Raw genomic sequence first — 24032 nt, 5'->3', positions numbered from 1 at the left:
TTTTTCCTGTTAGAATCATTGATGAGTTGTCATGTATTCTTGTGTCTCTTCATCACCTGCTTCCTGAGTTACTTTTTTTTTGTGGAGGAGTAACAACATCCTCAAAAGGTTACTTATCATGTATAGAGTTGCTAAATTATTGCTTGCTTTCTTCTTGGTGATTGTAGTCCACGTACTGCCAATAAAATATTCAGTAATTATCTGAAACTTGGGAATGAATATTCATATATTTCTTAATTTACCTTATGTATAGCAAGTTGGTGATTCAGATTTCTTTCAGTTACTGGAATAAATCTCTGTTTCGGTTGCCTCAACAAGGTCTTTATTTTGCATAGATCTGTAATTTGTATAAGCCTATCAGCTACTAATGAATTTCTTAACAATTAAAATATGCAAGTGTTTATGTTTACCAATTGATTCTAGGAAGAGTCTTTGAAAAATAGGAGAAAAACACCCTAGAATCTTCCGGTTAGGACATTTTTTCGTGGACTGTATTACTTTGGCCCAATTTTCAGATTCCTCCAGGAGAGTATGAAATTAGGCAGGTGTGATAAGGTCTAACTTTTCATACATCTGCAGATTTAATTCAGAATTTCTAGATGAGTTCCATATATACTTATTTATTATATACTAAATAAACTCTTTGATAATCAATTCTATACAATCAGTGGATCCGGGCTGGAGAGGTGGCTTAGCTGATAAGAGCACTCTGTGCTCTTTCAGAGGTCCTGAGTTCAGTTCCCAGCAACCACGTGGTGGTTTATAACCATCTAAAATGAGATCTGGTGCTCTGTTCTGGTGTGTGGGCATACATGCAGGCAGAACACTGTATATGTAATAAATAAATAAATCTTTAAAAAAGAATCTGTCAATCCACATGCCTAGCAGCGATTTCCCCTTCCTCCTTTTGTGCTTTTCCTGTATTTTTCTCTCCCACTATGTACCTTACACTCCCACCCCCACCCTCCACCCCCCAATCCCACCACCGCCAGGTTGGATAGCCAACATTCTACTCAGCATCTCAAACCAAAAGTAAACCTAAATAACTCTTTTATAAACCTTTCAGTCAGTCACCTGCCCTGGTCCAACTCTTAATTTTGGTTGATCTGTGTAAAAGTAACAGAACTTGACAATCAGCAGCTTAAATGGGAAAGATACTGTCTTAAATTCAGAGATTAAAAAGCCCCAAGATAGTTCAGCAGCTCAGTCATGTCATTAGGATTCTGCAGCCTCCTACTCTTCTGTGCTCAACTTGCTGGCGTTTGTCTTTCATTTGTGTCCTCAGAGTTGCAGAATTACTGCCGTAGCACTAAATTTGGTGTCATCATAACAGAATGTGGAGGTTAGATGAAGCAGTGAGGGCGGGTTCTACCTGTACCTCTCTTTTAAAAGAAAGGGAAAGCTTTGGCAAAGCTGCAAGTGATTGTTCAGAATTGGCTCACATGTAAATGCTAAACCTCAATAAATGGATCACTGGCTTTTCTAAGCCTTTGTGGCAAGTTGTAGGCAACTAGGTGGAACTTAGAGCTCTCTGATTGTGTGTCCATATGCACATGGGGAGGTCAGACAACCTCGGGTGTTGTTCCTTAGGTGCTGTCTGCTTTTTTTTTTTTTTTTTTTTTTAATCTAAGTTGGGTTTTCTAACTGGCCTAGAACTCACCTAGTAGGCTAAATTGGCTGGCTTGTGATCCCCAGGGATCCACCTATCTCTGCCTGCCCTGTGTTTATAATACAAATACTGTCGTGCTTGAGACTGGAGAGATGGCTTAATGGTTAGCAGCACTGGCCACTCTTCCAGAGGACCTAGTTTTAATTCCCAGCACCCACACAGCAGCTCACAACTATCTGTAACTCTAGTTTCAGAGAAGCTGACACCCTCACACAGACGTACATGCAGACAAAACACCAGTGCACATAAAAATAAATATTTAGAAAAAAATTCAAATACTATCATGCTTGGCTTTTTTGAGAGTAGGGAATAAAGCAGTCTCTCACTATGTAGCACACCATGCTGGCTTGGAACTCACAGAGAGCCTTCTGCCTCTGCTTCTTGAGTGCTAGGATTAAAGGTATGTGCCATCATGCCCAGTGGCTTTTTTTGTGCTTGTAAGGCAAGCACTTTACCAACTGAGCCATCCTGCTATCCCCAAATTAAACTTACTTGTTTTTTTACTTATGTTTTGTTGATGTGTATGTAATTTTTTGTTGTTTTGTTTTTCCATTGTAGTTGGTTAGTTGATTTTTGAGACAGAATCTTATGTTGACAAAGCTTCTTCCCACCCCCATGATGGTGATAGACTCTTATCCTTCTCGAACCTAAGTCCTTCTTTCTGTAGGTTGCCTTGGTCATGGTGTTCTGTCACAGCAATAGAAAAGTATCTAATACAGAACAGAATTTGGTACCAGGGCTTGACTTAGTGCTATGAGGAACCTGACCATGTGGAGTCTGGGTGGCATGTGGGTAGCTTTGGGGCATTATACTACATAAGCAAGGCTTACCAGCTCATCCTGGTAGGACCCTGGAAGGCAATGCAAAGAGCTATGCAGACAGAAGGGAACAGTGTTAACTACTGGGCTAGCGTAGGGGGTATGTGGCTGTTTTCTGCCCACGTCCTAAGAACTTTCCTGAGGCTAAAATTTAAAAATATTGGACTAATTTCTTTGGCAACGGAAAATTCAAATAGCTTAATATTTACTGCCAGAGCCATGGGACATCTCTCCTTAGAGCTGTGTACAGAGAGGGAGCCAGCCCAAGACAGAAAATTATGTTATAGAAAGCAAAACTCGAAGAGCAGAGTGATCTCAGCCCTTTGACATCAGGCATGGAGCTAGGGTTTGCAGCTTGCCCTGCTGGGTCTCAGTTGGTCTTCCTCTGGTCCAGTATTCTCGCTGTGTTCTGATTCTTCCCTTTTGGAATGGTAATGTATATTCTGTGCCATTGTATTTTGGAAGTACGCAATTTGCTTTTTGATTTCACAGGAGGTTGCAGTTAAGAGAGTGCCTGGAATCTGAGAAGAGTCTCTGGACTTTTAAGCTGTCTTGAGACTAAAAGACTATGGGGGCTTTTGAAGTTGGACTAAATAGCCTTTGTATTATGATATGGCCACAGCTTTTAGGGGCCAAGGAGTGGAGTGTGGAGGTTTGAGTGACAGATGTCCCTCCATAGCCCTAGGCTTTTGAACACTTGATCCCCAGTTGTGGCACTTTGGGTAAGATTTTAAAGTAGTCTTGCTGGAGGACGTATGTCACTGGGACAGGCTTTGAAAGCTGCAGGCCATTTTCAGTTTGCTTTCTCTGTTTCCAGCTTAAGGTTCAAGATGTGAGTTCTCAGCAACTCTAGTCACCATACCTGCCTGCTGCCATGCTTCCCCACTGTGACAGAGATCAAGTCTTATCTTTCTGGAACCATAAGCTCAAAATAAACACCTCCTTCTATAAGACCATACCTTGATCATGGTGTTTTATCACAATAGAAAAGCAACTAAGATGATCTGGGTTTTAACAGCCTTAAGTAGTTCCTTTTCCCCCCAGTTCTGCCTGCAGCATATGTGACCCTTACTCTTGGGCCAGCTCTACTCAGTGCCTGTAGCTTTCTTTGGTGGGCATCCCATGGTCCTGGGGATCTCGGTTGTAACTGGCTCCACCTTCACAGCTTTTATACTGTGTCCTCGCAGGGCCACCTTGCAAAGACTTCAACCCTGCCACATAATTGGCTGGCCTCGGCAGCTTTCTGAAACTATGGTGCTAGCCTCATGATACTGTCTTGTTTTGTGTGCCTGCTAGTACTATTTGAATAATGATGCTAAGTTCTGCTGCCAACTTCAGATGTAGACTGGTCCCCTTCTACCACAGCTGTGGTTTCCATGTACGTTGGCAGTTCAGCTTGGGAACACAATTTCCTAGGTAGTTATTTTCTTGATTTCCATCAGAGACTCTCTCCTTCATTCTCAAGTTAGGCTGTTAAGTTTGCATTTTTCACAATAGTCTTTAATAAGACAGCTTTTTATTATTAATTAAAGATTATTATTATTATTATTATTATTATTATTATTATTATTATTATTATTATTATTAATCAAAGATACTTTTCCTATTATGTCATTACAGAGTGCAAGGTTGCTCTTAAAGACACTAGTCTCTAACAATTGCAGCTACTGTCTTCATATGTGCCTTTCCTACAATCTTTATTTTTATTATGTGTATATTGTATGATGGGGGCCTGTCGTAGGTAATGCCATGGCACACATTTGGAGGTCAGAGGACAGCTGTGTGGAGTCACTTCACTCCTTTTATCTTTACATGAGTTATGGGACCAAACTCAGATTCCCAGGCTAGTGTGGCAAGCACATTTACGACACAGCCATCTCCCTGGCCCCTTTTCTTTCCGTATCTGTAAACTCACAATCCTTTTCTTGCCAAACATTACCTTTCTCATATTTTTCCTACTGCCTTCTATAACTAGGTGTTATGCTGTCTTGAAATTTCCCCACCAAACAACTTAGTAGTCCACTACTTTTGAATCACCATCAATTATATTTTCAGGACAGAGGCAGGGTGCAGCTAGATTCTTTACCAAGCTGTAATGTAAATGGTTTCTATTATATTCTGTATCTGACTAGACCATTTTCCCTTCACTATTATGCCAAGGTTTTCTTGGTGCTGTTTTCTTTTCTAGAAGTTTTGTTTTTGTTTTGTCTTAGAAAAGTAATCCTATGGATTTTTTTGTTTTGTGTTAAAATAGCCAGCCTGGTCTACAAAGGGAGTCCAGAACAGCCAGGGCTACACAGAGAAACCCTATCTTGGAAAAACAAAAACAAACAGACAAAAAAATTACCATCTTAGACTTTTGTTGTTGTTGTTTGTTTTGTTTTATTTTGTTTTGTTTTTCAAGACAAGGTTTCTCTGTGTAACAGAGCCCTGGTTGTCCTGGATTTGCTTTGTAGACTAGGCTGGTCTCGAACTCATAGTGATCTACCACCTGCCTCTGCCTCCCTGTGTGCTGGGATTAAAGACATGTGCCACACCTGCTGGTTTGTTGTTGTTATTGTTGTTTTTGTTTTCCCAAGACAGGTTTTCTCTGTGTAGCCCTGGCTGCGCTGGCCTCAAACTCACAGAGATCCACCTGCCTCTGCCTCCCTGAGTGCTGGAGTTACAGACTTGCACCACTGTGCCCGACTCCTACTCTAAAAATTTGACTGAGCATTTCATATGAGCTTTTGCCTTTTGTGACTAGCCTGTTATCATCATACCCTCCTTAGTGTCTGTCCATATTATAATATATGTGAGACTTTCTCCTCTAAGGCTGAACAGTACTCATTGTACTTATGTACTATAGTTTGTTTCTCTGTTCATCTGTTGGTCTTTATTTCTATTTTTTGGTATAGAGATCCCTGAATGCTAGCTTCTAATTATTTTGACTAAATGCCCAGAAAGTCTATACAGTTTGCATCTTTTTTTAATTGGATGTTCACTAAACCCATAAGCTTGAGAAGAATGGACTTTTTTTTTTTTAATCAATTCTTTTTCCTCTTTGTTGATGAAAATAGAGGGGTTTTGGAGTTTTGTTTTGTTTGTTTTGCTTTTAAATTTTTATCTGGAAAATTCACACAAAAATTTAATAAGTAAGTGGCAAGCTTCTATATCTAAGCCATCTCAGAATAAATTTTTCTAGAATAAAATTTAATGAGTAAAGTGCTTGTTATATTGAATAGCCATAAATGCTAAAGAAGAAAACAAATAAGAAACAAAGGGACAGTAAAGGTCAGGCTGGTATATTGTAATTTATACTAGAGTTTCAAATAGTGATTAAGAGAGGCCTAAGAAACATTCCTGAAGCACAGAAGAGTACATTGGATTTCTAGAGAAAATGTTCCAAAGGGCGAGAGCAAGTACAAGGGCCCTAAATTGAGTCATATGCTGCCTCCAAGTAAACACAAGCAAGAAATAAGTTTTGGGAATATTTCTGACTTATGTTCTCAAGTAAACTCATGAAAATCTTTGAAAATAGATTAAGCAGTACCAAAGAGAAGCAATTAGATTGGAGTAGGCTCCACAAATATGAAAGAGCACCTTTGCCTATAGAAGGTAGTGAAGAGCTGTTTGGAAAAAACAGAATACTTGAGAGTTAAAAGTTTAAAAGGATCAAGTACTGGGCAAAAATGTAAGTTGGGAACTCAGTCAATGCCTGGTGCACCTTAACTTTACATTTAAAGTGGTTTATGAAGGCAAGAAAAAGTTTCTTAAAAAAACAGAAGTCAAGCTAATTCTATGCTTTTTTTGTGGCCTTGCTAAATAAATCCTCAAGTTATATTAACCACTAGGGTTAGAGAAAAGATAAAAGCATTGAACAGCTTTGCAGAGGTCAGTCAGTAGATAGAAATGACTAATTTGTTGTTGTTGTTGTTGTTGTTGTTGTTTATTTTTTTCAAGACAGGCTTTGTGTAGCCATGGCTGCCCTGGACTTGTTTTGTAGACCAACTGGCCTTGAACTCACATCGATCCACCTGCCTCTGCCTCCCGAGTGCTGAGATTAAAGGTGTGTGCCACCACGCCTGTCTTAGAAATGACTAATTTTGTTGATAATGGAAAATTTATAGTGGAATTTTTCTCTTTTTTTTTTTCATTAAAATATAACTATTTTGGAAGCTAACAACCAGACCTGGTCAGATGAGAACAAACAGATCATAACTGCACTACATAAGAAAGCAAATAGGGTAACAAGAATAAATTAATAAAAAATTTAAAAAAAAAAAAGAAAGCAAAAAGGGGGTGGGAAACTAAGTAAAAAATTAAGATAAGCATGTTGTGTTAGGGTTCTCTAGAGGAATATAACATATAGATAGATAGATAGATAGATAGATAGATAGATAGATAGATAGATAGAGAGAGAGCAAGTGTAAGTAATTTATTAGAATGATTTACAGGCTGTGGTCCAGTAGTCCAACAATGACTGCCAGTGGAAGATCCAAGAATCTAATGGCTGTTCAGTCCACAAGGCTGGATGTCTCAATTGGTCTTTAGCATAACCCAGAATCCTTTTGAAGTAGGCTCTAATGCCAGGGAAGGAATAGACTTGCCAAGGAGATAGCAAGGTTCCTTCTATGTCCTTTATATATTAGCTGCTAGCAGAAGGTAAGTCTTTCCAGATCTGGATTAAAGGTATATTGTCCCACCTCAAAGATGCGGATTAGAAGTGGGTCTTCCCACTTGAAATGATTTAAATTAAAAAAAAAAACAAAAACAAAAACACAGCCATTTAGTTTTTAGTTAATTCCAGATGCAGTTGACAACCAAGAATATAATCACAAGTGATATGAAATAATAGTAAAATCCCCTGCTGAGTTTACTAGTTGTATTTATAATGTCCATTGCCTTATTGAAAACTTAAAACCTAAAACCTATTGGCCTTTTATGGCCTTTAAGCTTCCTGTCATCCATAGGAAGGTTGTTTTGGTTTTGTTTTTTTAATTTCGTTTGTCTGTTTGAAACAGAATCTCTCTGCAGAGCCCTGGGTATCCTGGAACTCACTGTGTAGATCAGGCTGGCTTCAAACTCACAGAGATCTATTTGCCTGCCTCTGTCTCCCAAGTGCTAGAATTAGAGGTATATGCCACCACACTCAGCCTTAATGTTTAATTTTTTTTTTTCTCCAAGACCAGGTTTCTCTGTGTAGCCTTGGCTATCCTGGACTCATTTGTAGACCAGGCTGGTCTCAAACTCACAGAGATACACAGCATCTGCCTTCCTAAGTGCTGGGACTAAAGGCATGTGCCACCATGCCCAGCTTAATTTAATTTTTTAATTAATAAGTTTTAGCTTGCCATAATATGGCATCACCTCACAGCCTCAACTTGGAATGGATTTTCTAGATCATGTTGTCCTGTGGGCATGTCTGGGGGGGGTGGGGAGGGGGTATCTTGTTTGATAACTGATTTTGGAAGACATCAATTGTAACCATTCAGGTGTTCCTTAAAACTAGATGAGAACAAGCAAATGCCCATTTGTTTTTCTTTCTGCGCCTGACTGTAGATGTTCTTAATGTCTGCCTTGGATTCCCTTCAGTGATAGACAGTAGCCTAGGAGTGTAAGCCAAATAAACACTTTCCTAAGTTTCCTAAGTTGCTTCATGTCAGGATATTTGTCACAGCTACAGAAATGAAAGTAGAGCATCCTGACATAAAATTTCAGAAATAATCTGTGTATTTGTTCCCAAGGAGAGTACCACTTTTTTCAAATGGTTTATGAAATAACCCATACTTCCCATTTTAATTTGGCAATAAACTAACTGAAGAAGTTTGTAAAAAAAAAAAAAAAAAAAAAAAAAGGAAATTTTAAGTAATAACATTTAATAACTTGAGGAGGGAGATAATTGATAGACATAGGACATTGAGTCTTCTATTAAAAAGAGCTAACATTGGGCTGGAAAGATGCCTCAGCGGTTAAGAGTACTGGCTGCTCTTGCAAAGGTCCTGAGTTCAATTCTCAGCAACCATATGGTAACTCACAACCATCTGTAATGGGATCTGATGCCCTTCCAGGCATGCATGAGAACATACAGACAAAACACTCATGAATAAATAAAAAATGTTTAAGGGCTAACATTTTTAAAGGTTTGTATTTACTGGCCATTATGAGGAGAAAGGAAGCCTTGTGCTACCTCTCAAGCTAAATTAAAACAAATAACAAAGGAAAGGAACTCAAAGGGGAAGGAAAGAGAAGGAAAGGAGAAACTCCTGCCCAGCATGTAGTGGGAGAGCACAGATGCAACCGAGAACCCTTGACACTTAACTGTCCTCTCTCTCATCCAGCAGTTTTCTCCCTATAAGGCTGGGGTGGCTTTTCAGTGATTCTCAACCTTCCTAATGCTGGGACCATTTAATACAGTTCCTCGTGTTGTGATGACCCCAACTATAAATTTATTTCATTGCTGCTTCATAGCTGTTATTTTGCTACTGTTATTAATATAAATATCTGATATGCATGATATCTAATATTTGACTCCAAGTGGGGGCGTCACAACCCACAGGTTGAGAACCACGAACTTAGAGTGTTTACCCGATGTGTGCAAGGTCCTGGATTCCATCCCTTTCACTGAAAAAAGGAGAGAACTGTGTTTCTCTCTGTAACTCATGGATGGACAGTAACAAAGAATACCATATATCCTAAGCTATTTTTCTGTGAAGGTTAATTTTAATTTTGTTTGCCTGGGCCATGATAGCAATCTATGTTGCTGCCCAGGGTCCTGGATTTGCTGGGCCCCACAGTCTTATGATCTAATTCTTTAAACTAATCATTCATAGTTCCACAGGCTTCCATCAATCACTCTCTGCCACATTTCTAGCTGCTCCAATTCAAACAACTCTATATACTCCACACCTTAGCAGCTCAATGTGGCTAGAGAAAAACATATAACCACTCTGACTGATCTCACTTGGAAATTGTGACCACATATCCCAAAAGGGCCGTTAAATGCTCTCTGGCAGTGCTTGCTTATTCCACTAGTCAATCAGCTTTCCCAATCTCCAAGACAGCTACAGTATTTCATACCTTCCTTCTTAGGTGACCTCACAGCTTATTTCACTGAAGGAAGGACTTTTTAAAATGCAAGTGTTTTCTTCTCTTTCCTCCACCACTGGCCTGTTATTACTTCCTTTCCTCTCGTTGCATGAAGCGAACAAACTGCCCATGTTTCTGCTGTGGTCATACTTTCTACCATGTTGTCCTGAGCCACCTTTCTTCCAGCCTGCCAGCATAAGCACGGCTCTCTCAAAATAGCTACTACTACTGTGTCATCAATTTTCCCTCTCTACCTCATCATTCCAATTAACAAGTATATGTGCTAAAATGTTTAGTGCAGAGCCATGTATACTGAGAGAAAGTTACCATTACCTTTATTTACCATCCACAGCATTGTACAATAATCTCAAGATGGAGGTTTGTCCTTTTAAAAAAGATTTTTGTTATTTTTTTTTAATTATTATTATTATTATTATTATTATTATTATTATTATTATTATTATTATTATTATGTACACCTGCAGGCCAGAGGAGGGCACCAGATCTTATAGATGGCAGTGAGCCACCATGTGGTTGCTGGGAATTGAACTCAGGACTTCTAGAAGAGCAGACAGTGCTCTTAACTGCTGAGCCATCTCTCCAGCCCCTATTTTGTAAATATATACGAGTATCCGCATAAGTCTGTGTCTATGTGAGTACATGCCACACGCATGCAGAGACTCCATGGAGGCTAAACGAGTGCACAGGACCCCTGGAACTAGAGTTAAACGGTGGTTGTCAGTTGCCAGTTTCAGGGTTAGGAACCGACATGTGGTCCTCTGGAAGAGCAGACACATTCTTTAACAGCAGAGTCGTCTCTCCAGCCCTGGAGCTGGTTTTCTAAAATCAACTTCTCCAGAACTTTAACTGTTTTGTTTTGTTGTTTTCAAGAAAGGGTTTCTTTTGTAGCCCTGGCTGCCATGGCCTCACTTTGTAGACCATGCTGGCCTCTGCCTCCCCTAGTGCTGGGATTAAAAGCGTTCACCACCATGCCCAGCATATCACTTTTATTTTTATTTATAAAAGTGTTTCTCCTTTTTGAGGTAGTCTTGCTGTGTATCCTAGGCTGGCCTTCAATTGACTGTTGTCTTCTGTTCCCGTGACTGCCTCAGGAGTGCTAAGATTAATGAGAACTGACCTTTTATCTTATCTGGGTACCAAACAGTGATGCAGCAGCATAGGATGCAGGCTTCTCCCAACATGATAGTGAACTTAAGGGCAGAGGCCAGTTCTTAGCTCATCTATTTTTTCCTTAAAAAGTTTTGTTGGAAGCAGGGTGGTGCACCAGGGAGGCCGAGGCAAGAGGATCTCTGTGACTTCCGGGCCAGCCAACCAACCAGTGCTGTACTGCAAGGCCCTGTACAAAAAAAAAAAAAGAGAAAGAACAAACAAAAATAAAGGGGTTGTTGGGCTTTCTCTTGAAGCTTACAGAAAGTAAAGCTAGAGGCTTATGGAGATAGGCAAAGGTGCTGTCGTTCTTCCCTCACAGCTATTGTTCTGATGGGTCTTCCCAGTCAGTCAGACGGGAAGCAGAAAGCCCTCGCCTATCTTTATTGATTTAGTGTAAGAGGCAGAACTGGGGAGGGAGCAGCAGATGGCTATATTTGATCTCCTTCTTAGTCAAGATAGCTGTCTGGAACCTGTTATCAGGGGTGGTATCTTATAGTTCTTTATCTTTGTGGCTATAGACTGGAATCAGGGAACTTGTGTTATATCCTTAGGTTTTATGGTTATGTGGCCTTGAGGAAGCCAACTTAACTTCTGTGGCTGCATTCCTCTCTAAAATGGGAATCACAGCAGTGTCCATGTCATGAAGTTATTGCAAGGATCATCATCAATTAAAACGCTCAGGATGCTAGCTGGCACCCAATAAGCAGTAGAAAGTGCTAGCTGTTGTAAGCAGTGTTATCATTTGTAGGTACATAAGCTAAGTGAGCTACCATTTACCTCCTTTAGCAGTTACTTAGTAACTGCAGTTTAGCTGTAGCTATAGCTCAGTGATAGAGCACTTGCCTAGCAGGCACGAAGCCCTATCTATATACTGCTTGGAAATGCTTTAAAGTGCAGTTTAACTTTCCTCATGTTGTTTAAAGAAAGAATGGTGCTAACCAAATTGAAGCACTAAAAGTGTGATTGTTTTGTTGGACACTAGTTTCAAAGTCTCCATAATATATGTGTAAAATGAGGGTTAATTGGACATTATAGTGCTTTCTTTCAATGTTGTAGAAGTTGTCTTATAAAAGATGGGAGGGAGGAGAGGGTTTGCAAAATTGTTCAGTGAGTAACGGTGCTTGCCATATGCACTTAATTGCCATGCATATGACAACCTGAGTTCAAGCTCCAGAACCCATCCATAGAGGAAGAGAGAACTGGCTTCCAAAAATTGTCCTCTGACCTCCCATGCACCATTTCTACATGTGCATCTTCACATACCTTACACAAAGTAATAAGTATTCTTTAAAGGAGGAACTTAGCCTAAGATAAGTTCATAATACCATAAGGAAACTAGAATTTCTAGCTTGTTGTCCAACAATGTTAAAAGAACTAACTCTCAGGAAAGACCTACCATGTTTATTTTCTCCAGCATATCTCAGTGTGCCTGAATTGTGTCAAAGATGTGTGGCTTATATACATTTGAAAATCTTATTTGCAAAAAGATGTCTTGTTGGTTTTTCCTGCCCTTCAAATTGGGGTTTACATCCAGTCAGAATGGCAAAGTGAGCACAGTGTATGATGCTACAGTAATAGGAGGTCATAGTCCTTTTTTTATTTGTGGTAGTACCTAAAGGGGCACCATAATTTCATGTTTTAGGAAGAGTGATAAATTAACCCCTTCTTCTTCTGAAGTTGTTAAACATTTCAATATCATAAAGGAAAAAAATGGGGCCACATAAGGATAGTTATTAGGAAGTAGAGTTGTGTGACAGAAGGCTAACCACTGTGGTTGATACTGACAGCCACTCATGGGGTAAATTATTTCCCCAACATAATTTACCTTCCTTCCTTACATTTTTTTTTCTTGTTGTTGTTGTTGTTGTTGTTGTGGGGGGGGCCAAGAAGAGGGGACTGCATATTGAGCTCCAGGACAGCCAGGGTTACGCAGGATTTCTCTGGATATCCCTGACTGTTCTGGAACTCTGTAGACCAGGCTGGCAGCAAACGAGAGATCGGCTTGCTTCTGCCTCCCAAGTGCTGGGATCAAAGGCATGCGCCAGCCACCACACTGGACTTAAACTTTACATATTTCACATTGACTGTTATTCAGAAAGACAAAGGACATTTTAGAAAGGCCTCTCAAATTTGTTCTTGTTTCTATTTTAACATTTAACAAATTGTAATTGGTTTACATTCTTTTTTTTTAAGATTTATTTACTTGTGTATTTGTGTATATAAGCACTCTATTTGCTGTATGACTCCAAAACAGAAGAGAACATCACATAGAAAAGGGCACCAAATTTCATTATAGATGGTTGTGAGCCACCATGTGGTTGCTGGGAACTGAACTCAGGACCTCTGGATGAACAGCCATCTCTTCAGCCCTTGGTTTACATTCTTAATGATTTCTTATGGACAGAGATCAAATTTGTCATCTACCTAGCACAGTCCCTTAGCATAACGTAGGAGATAGGCACATATTTTCTTGAATCAAAGTTGCCCTTTTTTATTATTCTACAAGAAGGTATGCATTTAAAGTAATGTTTACAACTAGATATGGTAGTTCATGCTTGTAATCCCTGTACTTAAGAGGCTACTGCTCACCTATGAAGTCAAAGCCAACCTTCACTGTGTTCGGAGTTCTCAGCTAGATTGGGCTAGAGTTAAGACCCTATCTCAAAACAACACAGTGTAAAATAAAGTTTAAACTAAGATACAGTTTAGAGGTCTCTTCTAGAAAGGTATTTCTCAAATTTATCTGGAACCAACTAAGAAATACTCTTTATCCAATACTCTCTATGTACAAATGTAACTAAAACCACATATTAGGAAGGACCTTATCACATGCCCTCAATGACTACTACTATGTTTGTTCATTCTTTTAAAATGCTGGTGTAACCCCCTGAAAAAATTCAAGACTAGGCTGGGTGTGGTGGCACACTCCTTTAATCCCAGCATTCAGGAGGCAGAGGCAGGCAGATTGCTGTGAGATTGAGGCCAGCCTGGTCTACAAAGCGAGTCCAGGACAGCCAAGGCTAACACAGAGACCCTGTCTCTAAAAACTAAAAAACAAAATCAGGACTAAGACCAGCGGTGGTGGCACATGCCTTTAATCCCAGCACTTGGAAGGCAGTGGCAGGCGGATCTCTGTGAGTTCAAGGCCAGCAGAGAGTTCCAGGACAGGGCTATTACACAGAGAAACCCTGTCTCAAACACATACACACACACACACATATTCATATTCTCTTCCCCCTCCCCCAGGCAGTGGTATACATACTTTAACCCCAGTACTTAGGAGGCAGAGAGGCAGGTGGATCTCTGTGAGACCAGCCTGGTCTACAAAGTGACTTCCAGGACAGCCAGGACCACATAGAGAAACTGTCTTGAAAAACCAAAAAACAGAGCCTGGAGAGATAGATGGCTTAGCAGTGGGCTCAGCGGTTAAGAGCACTGACTGCTCTTTCAGAGGACCTGGGTTCAATTCCTAGCACCCACATAACAGCTTTCAACTGTCTGTAACTTTGCCATCTGACACCATCCATAGACATACTTGCAGGCAAAACACAAATGAACATAAAATAACAATAAATAAGTTTGTTTTAAAAACCCAAAAAACAAAAGGGTATATTCTCAAAGGTAGAAAAAACTTTATAAATTTTTTTTTCGAAAACTAAAATACTACAAAATTGCTAATCCTTTATAATTAGGAATATAGTACTTTGAAACTTAAAGGCTTTTTATTTATTTATTTATTTTGGAAGTACTGTGACACTATATGCATTTGTTATAAATTAGTTCACACTCTACCCAGAGGGAATCCAAGGAGGAAAAGTAGTCACGTGGTCCCGGGGACAAGGCAAGGTAGCCTAGGGCAGGGTCACAGGTATGGCTGGTCCTTCAGCAGCTCCCACCTCTGTAAGGGAGGAGCAAGTGTCACTGCCTTTTTCTCGGTGGCTTCATCAGCAGAGCTCTCAGCTGCCTTGCCCAACACCAGGGCCTTTTGTGAAGACATGATGATTAAAGGAGGCACAACTTCCCAGCAGCCATCACGAGTACAGTAGTAATTGTTGGACAGCTTGTGACTCAGGCCCACAGGGAGCTTAGGAGGTGGCTGGGTCCACCTGGTGATCTCCTGGTAGCACAGCTGCAGCTTCGCCTGCAGGTCTTGCCCAGACGCCCAGTTCTGCAGCTTCTGAATTATGCGAGTTGCAGATGCCATGTTTCTTCCATTCCGAAGGATGCAGGTGAACTTCAAGGCTTTTTAAAATTACTGACTGATACATAAATAATATAATGAAATGATTTTATGTAATAACTGTATAAAATAATGCTGTATCACCAAGCACAGTTTATAGGAGACAGTACCGTAGTAATTAATTAGCCTACAATCTCCATTATTCATGGTTTATTTGAGGCTTTTAAACTCAATAAATGAAATACTTTGTATTCTCCGAACACTATTTTTTGGGGGAGGAAAGCACATCAAACATTCTACTCAACATTTTATATCAACACTTGCTATATCTTTGGAGGAAAACAGCCATACTTTACACTTGCTTTGATTGTTTGTTGGTTCTAAGTCCAGAGTGGCTGTATTAAGTATTTCAAGTTCCAGACCAGGGAAATAGCATATGTCATTGTCAATCTCAAACTGGAAGCATAAGGGTTTATTAAATTGATAAGGCAAGTCATTGACTAAAGTGAAGTTTAATGAAAGGTTTCTGTCAGAAGAACAAAAAGTCAATAATTCATTAGAGTATACAGTAGCTTAAAATAATAAATAGAAGTATTAAAAAAAAGTGGGGGGTGGTAGTGCACGCCTTTAATCCCAGCACTTGGGAGGCAGAGGCAGGTGGATTGCTGTGAGTTCAAGGCCAGCCTGGTCTACAAAGTGAGTCCAGGACAGCCAAGGCTACACAGAGAGACCCTGTCTCGAAAAACTTAAAAAAAAAAAAAAAAAGAGTGTGCAGCCTTACTTGAAGAGGCCTTGCACTCACCCTGTGCTTCTCTAGAATATAAATAAAGCTTGTAAGAGTCAGAAAGTAGAGTCAGATTAACATTGTTTGTTCTTCAATTTAGTGAGTCACCACCCTTAGTAATTTGACTTCAGCTCTGAAAGAATCGTGAAAATCATTAAGAATTCACAGATTGGCAGATAGCCAGAACTGATCTCCTTGTTTATACACGTATCAGCCTTTCCTCATACGGGCTTCCCACCCCCCTTCAGTAGATATATGCATTTGATGTTTTTTTTGGTTTTTCAAGACAGGGTTTCTCTGTATAGATATAGTTGTTCTGGACTCACTTTGTAGACCAGGCTGGCCTCGAACTCACAGAGATCCGCCTGCCTCTGCCTCCCTAGTGCTGAGATTACAGGTATGTGCCACAACACCTGGCCTGATACTTCTTTTTCAGTATAGGTAGTACATCCCTATTCCTTTTCCTTTTCTTCGTAATCTTTTTCCCCTCTGTTTGTGACTGGCTCTGTAGCCTCAATGACCTTAAATTCTCCTCAGTATTGTTATTACAGGTTTGTGCCAAGTTTGCTATTTCTGACACTTAATGTTTATTAGGAGTCATACACTCTTCTAAGCACACGTGTTGCTGATTCATTTAACCCTCACAGAAGCCCTCTACGATGGATTCTGTTTATTTCTTCATCTTCTACATGTGGACATCAAGGCGCAGAGAAGTTAGACCTCCCAATTTGAATTAGTAAATAATAAAACCAATATTTACACCAAAGTATTCTGGCTCCAGAATTTTGAATTAACTATCACATTAACTCTTTCTTTATTTCCTTCCTTCCTTCCTTCCTACAGATTGAGTACCTTAAAAAGTTACCAAAGCCACTAACAAGCCAAGGCCAAACAGTTAGATCCTCACTGAATTCAGTGTCTTCTATGCTATTCTGTTGTATTCTAACTTGATTAGTTCAAATACAGTAGACGAAATTCCCATGTGCTCCAAACTAGAACTGAAGATTGTGGCTTCAGTAACTCCTCTTTTGTGGTTTCAGAAACTACACTGCTTTCTTTTGATATGCTAAAGGATTTAGAATAACCAGATTGTTTCAAATAAAAATGCCTCCCTCCCGCCAATTACTGAGAAATCAAATTGTTAGCCAGCATAGGATAAACTTGAATATGAAATCAACCTCCTTTATTGGTCTGCCCTCACCCCACCCCACCCCGAGTTCTGGTTCATTCCTCCTTGTACAGCACCACCTCTCTGTGATAGAATTTTCTCTGAAGGACTAGCCCCAGTGTCTTATGTAACTCCACATCCCACCTTTGGCATTGTCTCAGAGCAAGAGCTCTTAGTCCACTCATCTTTAGTTGAACTACACTCTGGGAATAGAAGTGGTCTTCCCCTGGTTCAAATAAAAAGTCAGCTTCTAAGACTTTGGATAAAATATCCTGGATAATCCATTTTTTTTCTTGAGTGTGTTATGTCTAAACTTTTGGCATCTGCTACTATTTAGACAACAGAATCAATAAAGACATATTCAACACAAATTAACAGAAATGTTGCTAACATCCAGTCATAATCTAGTTCAGCAGCTTGTTTTGTTTTTCATAGATGCTTGTTCTTGGCTGTGATTTTCAATTTTGCATATTTATAATATTTTCTGTTAGAAAAATGTTTCTAGTTTATAAAATAGATTTAAACAGATACACTGTGCTTGGTAGTGTTCTACAAAAGCATGAATTTTCATATTGCAAATATAAGAAGCTCTGTGAACTTTGTAGGGAGATTTTGCCCTAAATTCTGTGTAAAATACGTTTTGGTGGGAGCAATATGATTTTTCAGCTGGGCAGTGGTGGCACATGCTTCTAAATCCAGCACTCAGGAGGCAGAAGCAGGCGTATCTATGTGAGTTCGAGGACAGCCTGGTCTACAGAGTTCCAAACCAGCCAGGAATATACAGAGGAGCCCTGTCTAGGAAAATAGGAAGGAGAAGGGGTGGTGGTGGTGGTAAAGCTAGGCCTGATGCTGCATACGCCTAACACTCCAGAGGCTTCCTGGTTTGCCTTGAGTCCATTGAGCAAGACTCAGAAAAACAAAGAACCAAAAAAAGTGATAACAAGAAATAAACACCAAGTAATAGAATCATTGGCAATCACTACTACTAATTTTACAAATTTTACTTCAGCAGGAATAGTGATGAATCACTATAGGAGAATTTCACAACTGAAATTATTCAGTAAAAGGCTCAGCTTCTTTGTTTACAGTTATCTCATTAAATCTCAAAACAAGGCCTCATCCTGTCTGCATAGCCAAGGCAGGACTTGATAAAGCATGCTGACCTTGAATTAAGTTCCCATCTTCCTCTGGCAGCCTGCCATTTATGTAAAGCGTGAGCCTTCCAGGCCTGTTCTCTAATAATAGATCTAGGAAGCCTAAACAGGGCAGAAACATTTGGAGGGCATCTCTCTGACCAACTCTCCAAGGAAGGGCTTACCCTTCTGTGATGAATGTATTCAGAAAAAATGCTCACACAAAGAAAAAGCATCTGCTTACACATTTTATAGTGAAAATTAACATTTTCAGAAATGTGCTGCTGTTGTGTATGGAGAGCTAGTGGACTAGAATACATACTTGAGTCCTGTGTGCCCCCCCCCTTTGTTGAAGTGCTACTTTATATCCTGTTTTCATTGTAACTAAAAGCACAAGTTTAGAAGGCAGCTTAGTTAGATGTAGTCTGTAATTTAAGAAGTAATCTATTTAAATTGACTAGGATTATAAAATTCAAGAACTTACTATACTTCCTTTTGTGTTGCTAGAACATTTTTTAGGGTATTTGTATTTAACATTTTTTATTCTCATTGAGAGTCATATCCATAATCTATATGGAGGTATGCATCATTTAAGGCAGGAGATACACCAGTTGCTTATTTGTGTTATCAGATAATTGTTTTGTTTATAGAGTGTATTTACACAAATGTACATGGTATAGTCCAGTCAGCTCATGATGGTCTGATGCTATGGTTGAAACCCAGTCCACATACACATGCGGCATATGGATAGAGTAGAAGGTGAGGTAAACATGAGGTGGTGTAAGACTCCTGCCCACATAACACAGCATCTAGCTTTACTGGGAGCTTTCCCCACCTTTACTAAGTATGAGAAGTACATTGTAAAATAACAACAAAAAGTGTAGTAATGCATAAACCAGTAACATTATTAGTAAGTCCTTTGTACTATTATAATTATATGTGCTATACTTATAAAATATGTTTTATCCTATATATACTTACAGGTTTGTTTATATCAGTATATGAATAATGCGTTGTACCATTATCTTAATATGTCTACTGTGTTACCGAGCAATAGGAATTTATTTATTTATTTATTTATATTTTGGGTTTTCCAGGACAGCCAAGGGTACACAGAGAAATCCTATCTCAGGAACAGGGGAAGGGGAGGAGGAAATAGAAACTTGCTAACAAGGAAAAAAAATTATATTGTCAATTAAAAAATAAAGTCTATGTTATACTTGGAAAAATTACTGCTGAGGGATTCATGATATGTATAAAATAGATTTTTTTTTTTAGTAAAAACAAATAACTATAGTTTGTATTTATGAAACAATATACTCAGACAAGTGTAGCTAGGCATGAGTTTATTTTGTAGTTTAAATTCTGATTTCTTGTCTAAATGTTGTGTAAATTCTGTTCCCCAATTGTCCCTTTGTTATGTCAATAAAGTTGCTTACAGCCAATTGAGGAGCAGGGGAGAGAATAGGGCTGGACTTCCTGCCAGCCAAGGCGGGAGGAGTTAAGAAAGGAAGCAGAGGATTGAGGGAGGGGAAAAGTCCAAGGAAGATTAAGAGGAAGGAGGTAGAGCTGAGGAAAGCTACAATGAACAAGTATCACTGGGATGTTTGCTGGGAGTAAGATAGGATAGCATAGAGGGTCAAGAACAGTCTTAAACTGCCCAGATTGTGTTGTCAAGCCTTGTGTAAAGAGTCTCAGTTATTTGTGTGATAGCCAGGATAAGAGAGAAGATACGAGAAACACTGTTTTTAAAAATAACTTAAGCAGTGTAGTGTTGCACATCTGTAATCTCTCTGCTCAGGAGGCTGAGTCAGGAAGAGCATGAGTTCCAACTAGGCTGGGTTACATAGCAAGGCACTGTGTCAAAGTGTGCTTGTACACGTGGTCTTGTGCCATTTGCTTCAAATTAGTAGAACATTTAATACATTGAGAACAGAATGGCTAAGATCAATAACTCAACTGACACCTCATGCTGGCGAGGGTGTGGAGAAAGAGGAACACTCCTGCATTGCTGGTGGGAATGCAAACTAGTACAACCACTTTGGAAAGCTATCTGGTGCTTTCTCAGAAAAATGGGAATAGGGCTTCCTCAAGACCCAGCTATTCCACTCCTTGGAATATACCCAGAGGATGTACTACTACACAACAGGGACATATGCTCAACCATGTTCATAGCTGCCTTATTCATAATAGCCAGAACTTGGAAACAACCTACGTGTCCCTCTATAGAAGAATGGATAAAGAAACTGTGGTACATTTACACTATGGAATACTACTCAGCTATTAAAAACAAGGAATTTCCAAAATTTGTGGACAAATGGATTGAACTAGAAATTGTCATAATGAGTGAGTTCACACAGAAGCAAAAAGAGCTAAATGATATATACTCACTTATATCGAGACACTAGTCCAAGGTGTACGTCCCCATGAAAAACTGTACCTACCAGAATAGTGGGTAAGAGGGGAGGACATCCTATTGAAACTTTAGGTGTGAGAAGCCTGGGAGAAAGAGGAAATGGAAGGATCCAGTGGGTCCTGGAAAACTACAGGCGAGTCTGGGCCCTGGGGCCCTCCGCAAACTGTGGCAACAGCCAAGGAAAAAATAGGCAGTAAAAACCTTGAACCCCTACCCGGACTAGCCGATGGACATTCTCCACTGTTGAGTGGAGAAGGAGATCTAACTTTCACACAAACTCTGGTGCCCCATATTTGAACATGTCCCTTGGACGGAGATGCCTGGTGGCACTCAGAGGAAAGATAATAGGTCACCAAGGAGAGACTTGATACCGTATGAGCATATTCAGGGGGAGGAGGTCCCCCTCAGACACAGACTTAGGGGAGGGGAGGGGAGTAGGGGGGAAGTGGGAGGAAGGGAGGAATGGGAGGATACATGGGATGGGCTAACAACTGAGATGTAATATGTATAAATTAATAAAAATGTATTTAAAAAAAAAGAGAGAGAATTTTGCAAAATTTTCATTACCATAAGTAGAAAGCACATACCCATCAGCAGTCATTACTCACATCCCAAACTTTGCAATCATAAGCAGTTTGTAAGCTACTTTCTAACTTTCTACTTTTATAGATTTCCTTATTCTGGGCTTTTCATATAAGTCACATAATGTGTTATGTGTTTTAACTACAAACAATGTGTAAGCAACAATATTAGTTTCTGCCTTACATAGTATTAAAAGCCTACCAAAAGACAAAGGATGTCAGGAATGAGAACTGTACTTGTTAAATTCTGTCCAAAGGAATATTTTTGGTTTTGTTTTTTAAGTCCTTTCTTCTATTTAAAGTAAATTGTGGTTTTCTAGAACCTTGAGCAAAACCAACCTGATTGTCCAACTTTCCTTCTGAAAGTAATACTGCCACTTGCTAAGAATGCTATCCAGTATTCTTTATTCCCAATTGTGCTGCCTCAGCAGCTCTTCAGACACTTTATGTAGGCCACGTGTCATTATGGTGAGTTGTAAAGTCCTGACCAGATAGTGAGGTGATACATGTTTCTTTTTAAGGGTCTCCCATTTTGTGGAAAAATGTGTCAAAACATAGCCATTTATTAGAATATAAAGACTTGAACTTTACATGGAAATAATAGAGTTCACAAGTACATATTGGTTTTAAGCATGGAATCCTTAAGTATGGGGAAAATTTTTTTAATTTATGAAAAGAAAGAGAATAAAAGATTTTCTGAGGTCAGGGACTTCATTCTGCCAAGTGCATTCTAGTCTTACTGTCTTGTCAGAAGTTACCATTTGAGTATAATCTTTTTCACAAAATTCTTTCCCTTTTTAGTGAAACACTTAGATTACCATTGTAGAAATGTATTACAGAGCATTTTTGTAGGAAGCAGAGAAAGAGCACTGGGAATCCTACCAGTTTTTTGACTGCCCCTACTGCATCTCTTCTGACAAGGCCATGCCTTCTAATTCTTCTCATTGTTCCTACGGGGGGGGGGGGGGGGGTCTCATTCAAACCACCACAGGAAGATAAGCAAGATTTCTTATTGCTTACTTTTATTCTCAAGTATAATTGGGGGAGGAGGGAATGACTTGTTCATTTATGCTTTTTCTAGTAATGTGTGAGAATGTATGTTTCCTAGCTGGAATTATAAAGCCAAAGCTAAGGCTTGACAAATGTAGTGGTATGAACCTGTAATCCCTGCACTGGGGCGGGCTTGGGGGTGGGGTGCCTAAAACAGAACGATCTTAAGTTCAAGGGCAGCCTAGACTACATAGCAAAACTTGTCTTGAAATAATAAATAGTGGCTGGGACAGTGCCCAGTGCTGCTGGTGGCAGGAGCTGATGCAGAAGCCATGGAGGGGTTCTGCTTACTGTCTCATTCTTCATGGCTTGCTCAGCCTGCTTTCTTATAGAACCCAGGACCACCTGCCCAGGCATGGCCCCCACTCATAATGGCCTGAGCCCTCCCACATCAATTACTATTGAGAATATGTTCTATCTACAGGCCTGCCTACTGCTTGATTTTACTGAGGCATTTTCCTAATTGAGACTCCATTCTCTTCTAGCTTGTGTCAAGTTGTGACATAAAACTAGCCATCGAGGCGGCTCAGTGGGTAAAGTGCTTGCTGCACAGCCCGATGACCTAAATTAGAATCCCCAGCACCTATGTTAAGAAACCAGGAATCTTGATGGGGTGTGGTGGAGGGAGGCAGAGGCAGGTAGATAACTATAAGTTTGAGGACAGCCGGGTCTACAGAGTGAGTCTAGGACAGCCAAGGCTACACAGAGAAACCCTACCAAAAAAAGAAAGGGGGGAGGGGGAAGCCAGGAATCTTGATGCCTGTCTGTGACTCCAGTGCTGAGAAGGTAGAGACAAACAGATCTCCAAAGTTTGGTGACCAACCAGTCCAGTCAATCAGTAAACTCCAAATTGAGTGAGAGACCTCTGTCTCACAATAGAATAGAATAAAATAAAATACAACAGAGAAGCAGTTAAAAAAGACTTTGTGGGCCTCTCATAGTGTCTGTGCTAAAGCAACCAAGGCCCCAAACCATTGCCTGGCCTCTGCCTGTAGACTGCAGGCACTGAAAAGGAAAAAGAAAAAGACTTCGTGTTGATATTTAACCTGGTATATGTATACATACATGAACAGGTATATACCACATGCACCACAGACACAAAAATAATAATAATTAATAGAAGGACCTGGAGGGGACATGAGCTCTCTACCAGGAGACCAACAGAGCCAACAAATCTGGGCCCTGGGGAACCTAGAGACTGATGTACCAACCAAGGACCATGTGTGGAGAGGACCTAGGCCCCCTGCTCAGCTGTAGTCGATAGACATCACAGTCTCCATATGGGCCCCATAATTCGGGGAGTAGGGGCTGCCTCTCACATGGACTTTGTTACCCATTCATTGATCACTTCCTCCTGGCAGGGTGGCTTTGACAGGCCACAGAGGAAGAGGATGCAGGCAATCCAGATGAGACTTGATGGGCTGGGGTCAGATAATAGGAGAGGAGGAATCCCCATTTCTGAGGACTGGGAGGAGATGAGAGAGGAGGCTATAATTGGGATGTAAAGTGAATAAATTTAATATAAAATAATTATAATTAAAAAGTAAAAACAAATCATCAATCATCTAACCCAGGAGAAGTACAATAGCTTTAAACACTCTAGTTTGTTTAATTCGCTAATAACTCATTTAACTCCTTCTAGGTTTAAGGTTCTCTAGCCCACCCTTTTAGCCCTTTCTATAGTCAGGCCTGTGCTTTCATACCATACTGCTGAGCTACCTCTCCTTTCCCCTTCCACGTTATTAGATTTTGCTTCTCATTTTCCCTTCCTTTCCAGTCCACTCTTTGTATCTGAGAAAATCTCATGTGTTCTTGTAGCCCCACCTCATCTACTACCCACCTCCTCTAGAACGTTTGTCTTCATGCTGATTTTGTAGGAAAGCTGTTCCTGTCTTCCTAGTGTTCCTCTGTGCACCCTACTGCTTCTTCCTAGTTTCACACTTTAGGCTGAATTGGTATGGAAAATAAGCCATAAATGTTTACGAAGAGCCGGGC

The 24032-nt window shown here is 40.0% G+C and overlaps 2 protein-coding genes across 4 annotated transcripts in view; one reads left to right on the top strand and one right to left on the bottom strand.

Annotated features, from left to right (window-relative positions):
* DESI2 (desumoylating isopeptidase 2) overlaps window positions 1-24032 on the top strand; it is a 43741-nt gene that overhangs the window by 3958 nt on the left and 15751 nt on the right. The window lies entirely within an intron of this gene.
* LOC311602209 (NADH dehydrogenase [ubiquinone] 1 alpha subcomplex subunit 7-like) lies at window positions 10047-15220 on the bottom strand. Its single transcript, XM_084789952.1, has one exon. It carries the CDS (start codon window positions 14927-14929, stop codon window positions 14588-14590), a length of 342 nt encoding a protein of 113 aa, XP_084646078.1. The 5' UTR covers window positions 14930-15220; the 3' UTR covers window positions 10047-14587.

The sequence above is a fragment of the Acomys minous genome (assembly GCF_964271855.1).
Source record: "Acomys minous genome assembly, chromosome: 1".
NCBI lineage: Eukaryota > Metazoa > Chordata > Mammalia > Rodentia > Muridae > Acomys > Acomys minous.
This window is presented reverse-complemented; position numbering and strand designations above follow the sequence as displayed.